This window comes from Pimephales promelas, chromosome 5, assembly GCF_988280905.1.
Source record: "Pimephales promelas chromosome 5, fPimPro1.hap1.1, whole genome shotgun sequence".
Classification (NCBI taxonomy): domain Eukaryota; kingdom Metazoa; phylum Chordata; class Actinopteri; order Cypriniformes; family Leuciscidae; genus Pimephales; species Pimephales promelas.
Genome location: NC_142773.1, coordinates 22,382,087 through 22,395,018, shown reverse-complemented (window position 1 = coordinate 22,395,018; position 12,932 = coordinate 22,382,087). Strand labels below are relative to the sequence as shown.

Here is a 12,932-nt window from a genome sequence, read left to right as displayed (position 1 = left end):
TGAAAAGGTCAGATAAGAGAGAAGAATAACTGAAATTGTGTGCATAAAATGGTTAACATACCATAACAGCTGTTTATTCCTTCTTACATTTCTATTAATACTTTTATTTTGTTATTTTGTATATATATATATATATATATATATATATATATATATATATATATATAAATATATATTTTTTTTTAATGCATGTACACTACCCCACAAAAGTTTGGGGTCTATAAGATTTGTTTTAGAATTTTCAATATTCAAAGAAGTCTCTTGTTACCAAGATTACTTGTATTTATCAAAAATGCAGTAATATTGTGAAATATTATTACAATGTATTGTCATTCTGGCTCTGTTTTAGTATATATTGTTTTCAAAAATCATATGATGCCAAAGCTGAATTTCAGCAGCAATTACTTAAATCCTCATTCACATGATCCTTCAGAAATCATTAGAATATGTTGATTTTCTACTCAAGAAACACTTCTTATTATTACCGGTGTTAAAACAGTTGTGCTGCTAAATATTTTTTGTGGTAAACGTGATAAACATTTTTTGGGGGGATTGTTTGATGAATAGCTGAGTGGATTCAAAAGAAAAGCATTTTTGTTTTTGTTTTTGGTAACATTTTTAATATTTTTACTGTCACTTGATCAGTTTAATGCATCAGTATGTGTAATGTATTTCTTGTAATTAGTTACTAAAGTACTTGAGTATCTTTTGGGCTACTTTGTAGTTTTACTGAGTAATTTGCATGGCACCTAACTTTCACCCAAACTTGCAAACAAGGCTACTTTATGTGAATGTAAGTGCATTAGCAGGTACTGTAGTTGCTGAATCTCAGGAGTTTGATTTAGGAGATGAAGTCATGCATGCATTCGCTGATGAAACCAGAACATGCAGTGCAAGTAGACTTTGATTATTTAAATTTACTTAACATTATTTTATTTAGCTGCTATGTTGACAAGACCATTTTGAAGGATGTTGTTTTACTTGATGCACTTGAGCTTGACTGAGGCTGTTGTGTCTTCCTTGGTATATTGTAACTTTGAGGTGTGCAGTTGTATTTTGATTTTAGAAAATATCAACTGTTTCTTATTTTTGCTGGTATGTCTCTTAGGTGTTGAGGACTAGTGCATATTTTGACCTTACATTCAGTATGAGTAAAATGCTTAAATGCTGTTAAAATCAAATACTCTTTTTTTTACTCAAATCATATTGGAATTGGTGACTTGTAACTAGTTGTTTCCGCTGCAAGGTATCTGTACTTTTACTCAATTGTGGTTTCCAGGTACTCTTTTACACATCAGGAAAAGATCAATTCTCAAAAAAACATTATTAGTTCATTATTCTGAAATTCTTACTTGTAATATTAACATGTCAATGAGAATTTGGTTGGATGTCCAGATTTTGATACACCATTTTGATATGTTCATCACACAAAGCTATAGCTTCGGGAGAGTGATTTTATTCTTCTTTGTGTGTGTGTTTGTGTATTTTGGCAAAAGACTGGCCTCATTTTTGTGCCTCATGGAAGTAAGACAGTCATACTGGTTTGGAATGACATTAGGGAGAATAAATGATGACAGAATTTGCATATTTAGGTGACTATTCTTTATAGAAACAATGGTATGGTCTGCACGACAGCCGTTGTGAAAAACGGTGCTCATGTGACAGCATATTAGACCAGGAAGGTAAATTGATATGTAAATTGAGTGCGCGACTCAGAGAATAAGGAAATATGAACCTGAAATATGCTAGACCTTCACATAGAGCGAGAACAGCTTTTTTCCCCTCCTGTCAGCAGAGTACAATAGCAGGACCAGCCTAACCGAATATCTCATATCTGTCTCCTCTGTGGGGCAGAATGTTCTGGAGAAAGAGAGCGAGAGTGCATTAGGCAACACAAAGTGATTTGTCCTCATGGTGTTCAGGCCGTACTGAGAGAGCAGAGACCATGCTGAACAAAAGCAAGCAGCACTAGCTCATTTATTGGAGGAACACTGGAAGATTGGAGTCGTTCATCAGGATGATGCTCACTGCTTTGTTCGTCAAGGAGAGACGTTTTGTCAATACAAGATACTCTTTTTCTCATTAGATTCCTGAGAGGCCTGTCAGCCATACAGACGTACAGTGAGAACAGATTCAGAAGATTTGTGCCCCTCAATATCCGCATACACACTACGTAATGGAAATGTATCTTTCCCATTGACGTATGCAGCATAGAATCCGCACAATTTCATCTAATCCATCCATCTATCCATCCATCCATCCATCCATCCATCCATCCATCTACAGTATCTATCTATCTATCTATCTATCTATCTATCTATCTATCTATCTATCTATCTATCTATCTATCTATCTATCTATCTATCTATCTATCTATCTATCTATCTATCTAGCTATCTATCTAGCTATCTAGCTATCTACTGTATCTATCTATCTATCTATCTATCTATCTATCTATCTATCTATCTCTCTCTCTATCTATCTATCTATCTATCTATCTATCTATCTATCTATCTATCTATCTATCTATCTATCTATCTATCTATCTATCTATCTATCTATCTATCTATCTATCTATCTATCTATCTATCTATCTATCTATCTATCTATCTATCTATCCCCAATGTCTGTCTCTCTATCTCATATTCATCCATCTAATATCTTTCTATCTAAACTCATGACAACCTATAAAATGACATGGTAAAATACCTTTATTTCAGAAAGTAAGATGTTAGAGTGCTGTAGATATAACTGTTGTACTTTTAAGCATCTCTGTAAATGGATGATGGTATAATTAGTAGGGCTGGGTAATAAATATCGATTTCTCGATATTAATCGATTCTCCTTTTTACGAACCGATGTCGATTCTTAAATCTCAAGAATCGATTAGTCATCCTGTTTCATTTGAATGAATGGGACATTGCATTGCGCATCCAAAAAAAAAAAAAATCGCAATTTGAGAAAAATGGCCATTTATTGTTACTGATATCCAAAATAATCGATATTGAATCGAATCGAATCGCAATTGAAATCGAATCAAATTGCAAGCTTGTGAATCGAAATCGAATCGAATTGTGAAATCTGTCTCAATACCCAGCCCTAATAATCAACCTAACAAAACGTTGGAAAAATGTATGCAAAATCAGTGTCACAACACACACTCACAGTATTTTAGTGTGCACTTGTCACATACCTGACAGCATAGCTTAGCGCTATCAGAATAAACAGCTGTTATCTTTGCTGATATTTTCAAATTTTTCAGATTGCATTCATAAAACAACATGAGAAAATTACAATCTTACTGTAATGAATGGCGTGTTTTGATGACCTTTGATGTTCTTGTTTATTTTACACATTTTTCTTCTTTTTTTTTTTTTTACATTTACATTTATTCATTTAGCTGACACTTTTATCCCAAGCGACTTACAATTGCTATATATGTCAGAGGTCGCACGCCTCTGGAGCAACTAGGGGTTAAGTGTCTTGCTCAGGGACACTTTGGTGTCTCACAGTGGATTCAAACCCGGGTCTCTCACACCAAAGGCATGTGTCTTATCCACTGCACCATCACCACCCCAGACAATGAGAAGAAGAGTCGAGGTTTCCACAGTCACACACACACACACACACACACATGTGCACAGGGGGATCCATCCGTCCAGCCAATTAGTGGCGTTTACATGATGACAAGCTTGTGTTTGATTCAGCCAAATAAAATCTGCATCAAACAGAAGTGATGGAGCATGATGAACACTGGGAATCGACTTCACTATGTGGTGTATACACATGTATGTGTGTGTGTGTGTGAGTGAGGTGTGCTTGCCAAAGACAGAATCAATCACACAATCGCAGCTTCAGCCTGCCAACTGGCCATGGCTGGGCTCCTGTGACCCTGGCATGGGCAGCCCCTCTCCTCATCATTACTGCCAAATTAAGCCTCCAGCTCATCTGTCTCCCTTCTGCCGACTCTTATCACAGGCTCGGCCGCTCCCTCGCCGCGCCGAACGGAGAGCACGCTTATTACGGGAGCCTTGGAACTCGCCCCAAACCAATTATAATCAAAATATGATTTTAAAATGTACTAGTCCTTGATTGTAATGAGAGAGTTCTACATTTCCGTCTCAGATTAGCTGTCATGAGTGATTCTTACTTTGAGACAAATTACCAAGGGGAGTTTAGGCTTAGGAACAGGGGAGAAGAGAACCTGAAGAAAGGGAATGTAATTCCCTCATAGCTTCGCTCATTAAAGCGTAATGCTGTTTGCAAAGGAGCATAAAAGATTAGGCAGTTACATGTGGGAAGATGCGGAGGCTCTTTCGGTTCAAGAAGATCTTCAGTCAAGCATTCTCATGACCTGCTGTAAGGTACGGAGGAAAATAAATGGGTTTCTAGACATATTAGACACAAGGAAAGTCAGTTCTTTTGGCGTACATAGTGGTAACACCTCCAGCAGCATTTTTAAAGAATTTCTCCTAACTAATTGAAAGGTGAAGGATTTATATAGGAACCATAGGAAGGAACAATATATATATATATATATATATATATATATATATATATATATATATATATATATATATATATATATATATATAACTTTTTTTAATTCAATTTAATTTATTTTATTATTTTAACTACTGGCACCCTTCTTTTTACTTTTTATTTTTTTATTTACCACATCAATCCTCGACCACCCCTTTATTTTTATTTTATTTTAAATGTAAGCCTCCTGATTTCACAAGGGAATTTTGAGTATGTTTAGTCTCCTATTCAAGCTTCCATCACATTCACCAAGACAAACATGTTTAGGATTATCTTAAGCAAGGATTGTATAAAAAGGTAAACTTGTTCACTTGAAAATTTGAAACTGCTATTATAATTTCATTAACATGTGCCTTCAGGAAACACACTTCAGGGAACTTTTTTGTTGTTGTTGTTGTTTTGCGTAAACTGCAAAAGCTATTAGTTGACAAATGACTGTGATGATTAAAATGTTCCAGGAGCTTTTATACTGGGTATGTTGCACTATATTGCTGCAGGCGAAGGCAGACGGTTTTAGAATCATACCCACGGAGACCCAGAACACCAGTGGGTATTTTTAGACATTCCAACGTGCCCTCGGAGACTACTCACAGATCTGCTAGTGTGCTCAACACACACACACATATACATGCAAAGACGAACTTTTATCAGGGCATACACTTATTCAAACTCTTTAACACTTTTATTTATGTTTTAGGTGACAAACTCATTCAAACGCATTCAGCCTCATGAAAGGAACGTTTTGATAGTCTTTTCTTCCCTACTGTGATGTATATACAGCGATTGAAGCGGCTTCTGGAATGAGAAAAAAAAATGTAGGGCGGGTTTGATTTCGTCTTACGGGAATTGATTGGATCGTAGGAAGTTGGGCGTTTCTAACTGTAAATGGAAGCAGGAATGCTGCATTCTGTAGAAATATAAGAATCTTGAGTTATGATTTCATGGAGACTTTAAAGTATATACAGACTGGAAAACAGTGATTAATGTTACAGCTGAGTCTATTATATGAAGGAAACTTCATCTCCTTCAGCAGCATGGAAATAATCGTAATCTTTTCCTCACTCTCGAGTCCTGAATGGCAATTTTATGGCTGGTTTATAAAATACACCTTTTTATATGTGATGTTTTTTTTATCTTTTTTTATGCATTTCAGACATTGTGGCTATATCAAAGCGAAGCAAGATCCAGATGAAGAAAAAATGCAGTTTCAGAACGGGAGAGGTAAGGTGGCCAAAATAGCTTGCACACAAACACACAAAACACTCATACATAATGGATTGTCAAAACAAATGGTTGTTTTTAGAGGTAACATAAATGTAAAAGGTCTCTCTTCCAGGATTGAGAGTGGGATATAAATCAAAAACTCTCATGCTCAACCTCACTGTGGAGTTTATCTTTTCCAACATTTTTAGGAGACCGTTTGGGTTTACGGTCCAGTCGTGTCTTGGCTTTCTTTTGGACTCAAAATCCCTGTGTGAAAAACATATGTGATCATTTTTCTTCTTCTTATTGCAGTGAAACTGCCAGGAAGCAGGACGTACATTCACCCCCACACTTATGAGGACCCAAATCAAGCCGTCCGAGATTTTGCCAAGGAAATCGATGCCTCTAATATACGTATAGAGAGAGTTATAGGTGCAGGTGAGAGTCTGACTCTTCTGTTGACCAAATCGTGGAAATTAAATCACTTTGAATTATAAATATACATTATAGAAATGTCGCTACTTACATACTAGGGTTTGTTCTTCATAAAACCTTTTTCTGAAAGTTTTCAGGGCGTAAGTTGCAGTTCTTTGATAACGTATGTCAAAGAATAGAGTTTTGTATTTGAGCCCTAATTATCCAACGTCTGCCGACTGTATTCCTCCCACACAAAGCTCCTGTTTGAAACACTGACCTATTAATACCGCATATCTCTGCGTCTGAACTTGCCTTTGAATTTGAAATCTCATTTTCCTCTGCGTATGGTTCCTCTATGAGTGAATGTCTGCTTCTCAATTTAAAAAAAAAAAAAGTGTATTTTGTGCTTCTTTCATTCTTTCTCTGTCTCATTTCCTCTTTCTCTCCGTCTGGCTGCAATAGTGTTCATCGGAGTTCTTTCTTTAGGGATTTTGGAGATCTGAAACAATTCCATCTAGAAATGTTTTTAGATTGTTTGTGTGAGAACAGAATATACGTTTAACCCGACTTGTTTGGCTGATATGTTATCCACCACATAGCACAGCTTTCCCCAAACTCTCTCCGTGTCAAATTAAAACATCAAATCGATGGATGGATGGATGGATGGATGGATGAATGGATGGATGGATGGATGGTGGATATAGATAGATAGATAGATAGATAGATAGATAGATAGATAGATAGATAGATAGATAGATAGATAGATAGATAGATAGATAGATAGATAGATAGATAGATAGATAGATAGATAGATAGATAGATAGATAGATAGATAGATAGATAGATAGATAGATAGATAGATAGAGACATCCTTAAATGTAATATAATTGTTTACATATTTTTAAAATGTTGTTATATTTATGACAAAAAAACAATAATTAGAAAAATTAAGCTAAAATAAAGAAATATAAATTTATTTTAATATCTTAGTCAGAGTTCTAAAATCAGTGCCCAAAGTCAGTCAAGTGGACATTATTTATGCATATTTCCTCCAAAAATCTGTCATAGTCTGACACTGATGGAAGCTGTGTGTCGGTCCCTAGGTGAGTTTGGTGAGGTTTGCAGTGGCCGTCTGAAGCTCCCCAGCAAGAGAGAAATCTACGTGGCCATCAAAAGTCTGAAAGCAGGATACTCCGAAAAGCAGAGGCGGGATTTCCTGAGCGAGGCCAGCATCATGGGACAGTTCGACCACCCCAACATCATCCGACTGGAGGGAGTCGTTACCAGATGTAAGTGACTGACGTGCTCTTTCGTGTTCACCTTCACCCAAATAAAATGATCTATAAATGAAAATAACAATGGCTTTTAAAATGATCGACTGAAACATTCAAGTAAATATACACTGCATTATGAACACTGAGAGAAAAATAAGCTGTTCTCAAAGGGGCTTTCAGATTTCAATTGCACACTTGAGTTCATTGCTCAGTGCGTGGTTGAATGGCACAAGTGTGACAAAAAATGATTATTGTGACTACACCAACAACCTTTTTTCCGCCACAGTGGTCACAAAGTGTTTTCATGGCATTGTGATTAAAAGCCAGACGGAGGTGTGCTGTATACCCACTGATGTGCTCAGTCTTGAGGAGGACAGGAACAGAGCTCCACTGTTCCACCTGAATGGATCTGTTGAGTTGGATCTGACCACACAAGAGTAGTGGCTCGCTACAGCAGATGTTGCAGAGCAAGCCTAGATTCTCGGTTAAAGCTTGACTAAACATTCTTGCTCTAAATGTACCTGTTAATTGTTTACTTTATTTTTCATTAGGGAATGTTTGGCTCATTGGAAACTTTTCATTAGGTAATGAAATGCAGAACGTTAATGTTACGTTAAAATAATATTAAGTAAACTTAAGTGTTAAACGTCTTTTCGAATTGGCACATAACTCGATCTGCACTGTTTGTGTGAGGACAATTATGTAATTTATTTATGTAATTTACAATTATGTAATTTATCTTTTTATATATATTTTTGTATATATATTATTGTTTCGGTACAATTAAGGTTCTTTTTATGTACATATTTTTGAATTAGTTTTTTTTTATATATTTTCTGTTTAAAATTTTAGTTAAAGTTTTAGCAATTTTTTGTGTGTTTTGTCATTTCTATAAGTTTTAATTCATTTTTTTTTCGGTTTTAGTTATATTAGTACATCAAGTTAAATATATGAAAATGATACATGTTCTCTTGGCAACTAGCTGAAACAAAATGAGTTCTGTCAGTGACATTTGCACGTATGAATACTACTGTACTAGTATTTTGAGTAGAATGTGATCAAATTTAAACATCACGCTTTTAAACATGAAGTAGTTTCAGCAACATGAAGAACATTACAAATCAACCTTCTTACAACATTGTAAATGCAAAAGAACGTTGTATAAGGAATGTTACCTAACCTTTAGATAGCATTATAGTCACTTTCTTTTTTTTTCTTTTTTTCTTTTTTTTCTTTTTTTTTAAGTAGAGATTTTAATATTCTTACAACCAAAAGGAAATACTTTTTAGGACATAAATTTGTTATCTGGGAACTTAATGTGAGGCCACTTTCTTGCGGATTATATTCTTTGTGTTTGTTTTTCTTTGACTGGCGTTTTGCACGTAAATGTTTGTGGCCTATTGCCGTTGTCTAAATTGGATCTTAATCACAGACAGAGATAGACTTACACTGGGTTATGCGTGTTGGAAACCTTTAAGAGTCTCATTATCTCGTCAGTAATGGGGAAGAGCTTATCGAAGAACTTCAGCTTTCACCAGACGCCAAACAAAAACCCTTTCTTTCAAGTGTCATTATGACTGAACCAACGTCTGCGACTCTCCACACCTATAGAGCACAACAATGAGAGTATGCATATGTATGACTGCATGAATATTAATCATTTAAATAGTTAATTGGATGTGCTTTAAGTGTCATAAATATTCAGCAGTGCGCATATGAACAGCGAAGTCTCGACATTTCTTATTCATTTTTCGCTCTGTTCTCTCTAATGCGGAATGCTAATTTTGACCTTTTGTTAGCATTGGTTTGTGCAGTTTACAGAACTATTTTCTCTGTAAATCGAGTTTACTTTTCATTTTGAAAAGGCAGACGCTGCCTAATTGCCTGTCTTCCAGTTATAAGTGGTGTATTTATGTTCTGAGCAAATATCAGGGTCTCAGGGTTAAAGCTCAGTTCAGTATCTCTTGGAGCACGCAGACTATTTGGAAGAACAAAGTAGCGGTTTAAGTGAGTAATGCATTCGACATCGGGGTGCACTTTGACCTCTGTCTTCATGGAATAGACCGTTACTCTCTCTCGAAATCTAAAAAAAGCCTGATTTTGACAACGTCAAAGAGAGTTTAGGAAGATGTAGAGGGAAAACTTTGTCATTCTTAGAAACAAGCATGAGGGCATAGAAATGTACACTGCTTATGTTTACTAATCTTAGAATCTGCTAGATGTTTGTCATGTAAAAAAGATACCCTTGATTTGACTCTTTGTTATACTGTAAATACAGTGTAATACATTTACACTAAGTACTAAGTAATATTAACTAACAATACTATAGAGTTAGTGTTAGGATAAGGGTTTGGTTTAGGATTAGTTGCATGTAATTATGCTTAATTTACTTTTATTTCTACTGTAAGTACATGTAAAACTTCTGATCAAGCTATTTGACATATTCGTACATATAAAAACTGAATTCACACTTTTGTATATTATCAGATATTATTTTTGTAATAATTTACAAAACCCTTGTTGTTTATACTTAAATATCTTAAAGGTCCCGTTCTTCGCAATTCCAAATACTGTTTTTTTCACACGCGAAACGTGGACAAATGTTATATTGCACACTGTAAACACATTCAAAGCTTCAAAAAAACATGAAAAATGGGACCTTTAATTTTAACTAAGCATCGTACAGATTTTTGAAGGGTAAACTGATAGCCATGTCACTGTCCATATGGCCGCATGTACTCTGGCCTTGGGGGTTGTGAATAGTTGCACGTATGACAGCGAAGAGAGGCAATTTCACAGATCACTGCTCAGCAGGTCAGTGGCTGCAGGGCCGAGGAGAGGGCAAGGGAACAGCAGGGACAACTCGCTAACCTTTAACTCCAAACAGTTATTCAAAACATCCATTTCTAACAGCTCTCAGCATTAAAATCCTTCCATTTTGGACAACCTCTAAAAACCTCAAATATATGCAGGGTAGTGTCTCAATATACCACTGCATGATCATTGATTAACTCCTTCGCTAATGGAGTCTGATTCATAAATCAGTCATTATTTTTATTCATTTCCATGAATGAAAAGATATTAAAATCATTTTATAGTGAATATATGTCATTGTATTTTTGCTCGGCTCTAGAATATTTCATTGGCACGCAGACTCTTTGGATGAATAAGTAGCAGTTTAAGTGAAAGCAATGCATTCAATCAAAGGCTGCAGTCTCTAAAAAAATTATTGTAGAATTATGTTTAAAAATCCAGCAATCTCAAAGGACTACAAAAGAAATGGAAAAATATTTTAAACATACAATATTTTAAATATTTAAATATCAAACACACCTGCCTTTAATTTCCACGTGAACCTGAAGAATTTAATTGGTTGCTTCAGGTGTGTTTGATTAGGGTTGTAGATAAACTGTGTAGGACAGTCGATCGGCAGGAGCAGGGTTGGGCACCCCTGCTGTAAACACTGATAAACAGCAGTATTTGACTACAATGTATTTTACTATTACTACTATATAATACTATTTATTATGACTGCGTGTATTTTACTACAAAAATGTAATATAAAATGAGTCAATCAAGTTTTAACTATTGTTTTATATATATTTTTCAATAAACAAGGCTCCCATGCCGCCAAATAGTCGACAAACCATTAGTCAACAAGAAGAGGCTTAGTCGACCAAATGTTAATTAGGCAGTAGTGAAAGACTCGCAAAGACCTCACAAAGACCTTTTAGTGACTGTTGCTATGTCCGACAAGCCATTCCACTTTCACGCCACACATCATGAAAAATACATTGCGTAGCAAAGAGGACACTTACAATGTGTCGAAAGACAGGGCAGAGCATGTTACATTTAATATGAAACAAAGTCTGAACTTTCAAATGGTCATTTTTTTTAAGTAATTCAAACAATGAATACTGTTTTGTGGCTCTTTAATGTGTAATGACAGATGTGTAATGGCACCTCAGTTAAAGCTGCTCATGAACCATTCATATCTTCCTTCAAGTTAATTTATAGCAACAAATAAACATGAATGAACATCATAAGGAATGTTGTTTCAACCATGGAAAGACACCAGTACACGCCAGTTGCACATTTTTCAAGTTCAAATCCACCGACTATAATCTACTCTACTGACTGCTTTGTCGGACAAAATAGCGGATTCGGTGGATGGCCGATTATAACAGGGGTGCGTTTCCCGTACAACTATGTAGTTCGCTGCTTCACTACCATAGTATGATGCATCGTTGGAGAAATCAACTAGCTAGTCACGACTGTTTCCCGAAACCCACTGTCGCAAAGTATCGTTCAACCACGTGGGTTTCGCACGTGGTGGAGTAATAACTGCTTTCAATGAAACTGTTTGAGATCCAATTAACGCTAGATTTTTTTAATATAAATTACAAACATGTAATCTGAGGACTATTTCTAATTGTTCTCAGTTATTTTGCTTCATTACCTGACTCAATATTTGGCTCGTTCTTACATAGTAGAGCACGTTCGCACATGCGCACTCTTCAAACACATTACTTTAAATCTCTTGACAAACTAAAAGACGTAAATTGCATTTTTATTTAATCTAAATAAAAGGCACCGGTTGTACTGAATGTCAGCTTGCTTATTTTCTCAAGATAAGGATTTATTACCTCCAAATGTCATGCATATATAGAAACGATGCCTCTAACCACAGCTTGAGAGCTGTCGTTCAAACCACACAACTTTGCGATGCTGTTTGCGAATGTTCGTTGGAACGATTGTTTCGAGAAACACCGACTCGTTGAACTATGCTGATAACAACGGATCTTGCGACCATAGTTGGCTAACAATGCTTTTGGGAAACGCACCCCTGATCGTTAATACAGTTGGTCTATGTGGTAATTATGTCAGGCAAGACATCATAACATTCGCCTATAATTCATCAACCTCAAACATGGCTGATCATTCGTAATGATTATATTGTAGTAGCCTACAGATACGTTAGCCAGTTTGCATGGCCGCTAGCTTTAACGTCAATGATAACCTAGATAAATGTGTGCTATTAATCGGTACATATCCATTTCTTCTTGCAGAGTACGGAAGCTGAATTAATACCACACTTACTGTGGTAAGTTTAACTTCACCTGCATTTCTCTCTATAGGCACATCTAATATACTGAGTAGATAATGAATTTGAGCCATCAACTTCATCTTTGCAGCCAAGAAAAAAATAGTGTATTAACACTAGAAGTGCCAGAATTCCAAAACTACTAGAACGGCCACAAACGGTCATTTTGACCGTTAGATTCAAAACAGTGTTTATTTCTTTGACGAATAATTTTCGTAATTATTTTCGTCAACCACATTTTTTCAAAGACGGAAACAAGACGATAACTAAATAAAAACTAGGTTTGAATGACAAAAACTATGACGAAAATGTTAGATAGTGACGATATGCGAAGCAGTCAATAGGCTAATAATAATAATAGGACTAGCAGAACTAGTGAACAGCCCATGCAG

At 35.7% G+C, this 12,932-nt stretch overlaps 1 protein-coding gene across 2 annotated transcripts in view; it reads left to right on the top strand.

The window, feature by feature from the left end:
• The window catches only part of epha4b (eph receptor A4b), a 134,171-nt gene that overhangs the window by 99,618 nt on the left and 21,621 nt on the right, over window positions 1-12,932 (top strand). For both annotated transcript variants that reach the window (XM_039654694.2, XM_039654695.2), the window contains 3 exons: window positions 5,696-5,763; window positions 6,058-6,183; window positions 7,266-7,451. In XM_039654694.2, coding sequence (XP_039510628.2) covers window positions 5,696-5,763; window positions 6,058-6,183; window positions 7,266-7,451 — 380 coding nt within the window. The remainder of the gene's footprint in view (window positions 1-5,695; window positions 5,764-6,057; window positions 6,184-7,265; window positions 7,452-12,932) is intronic.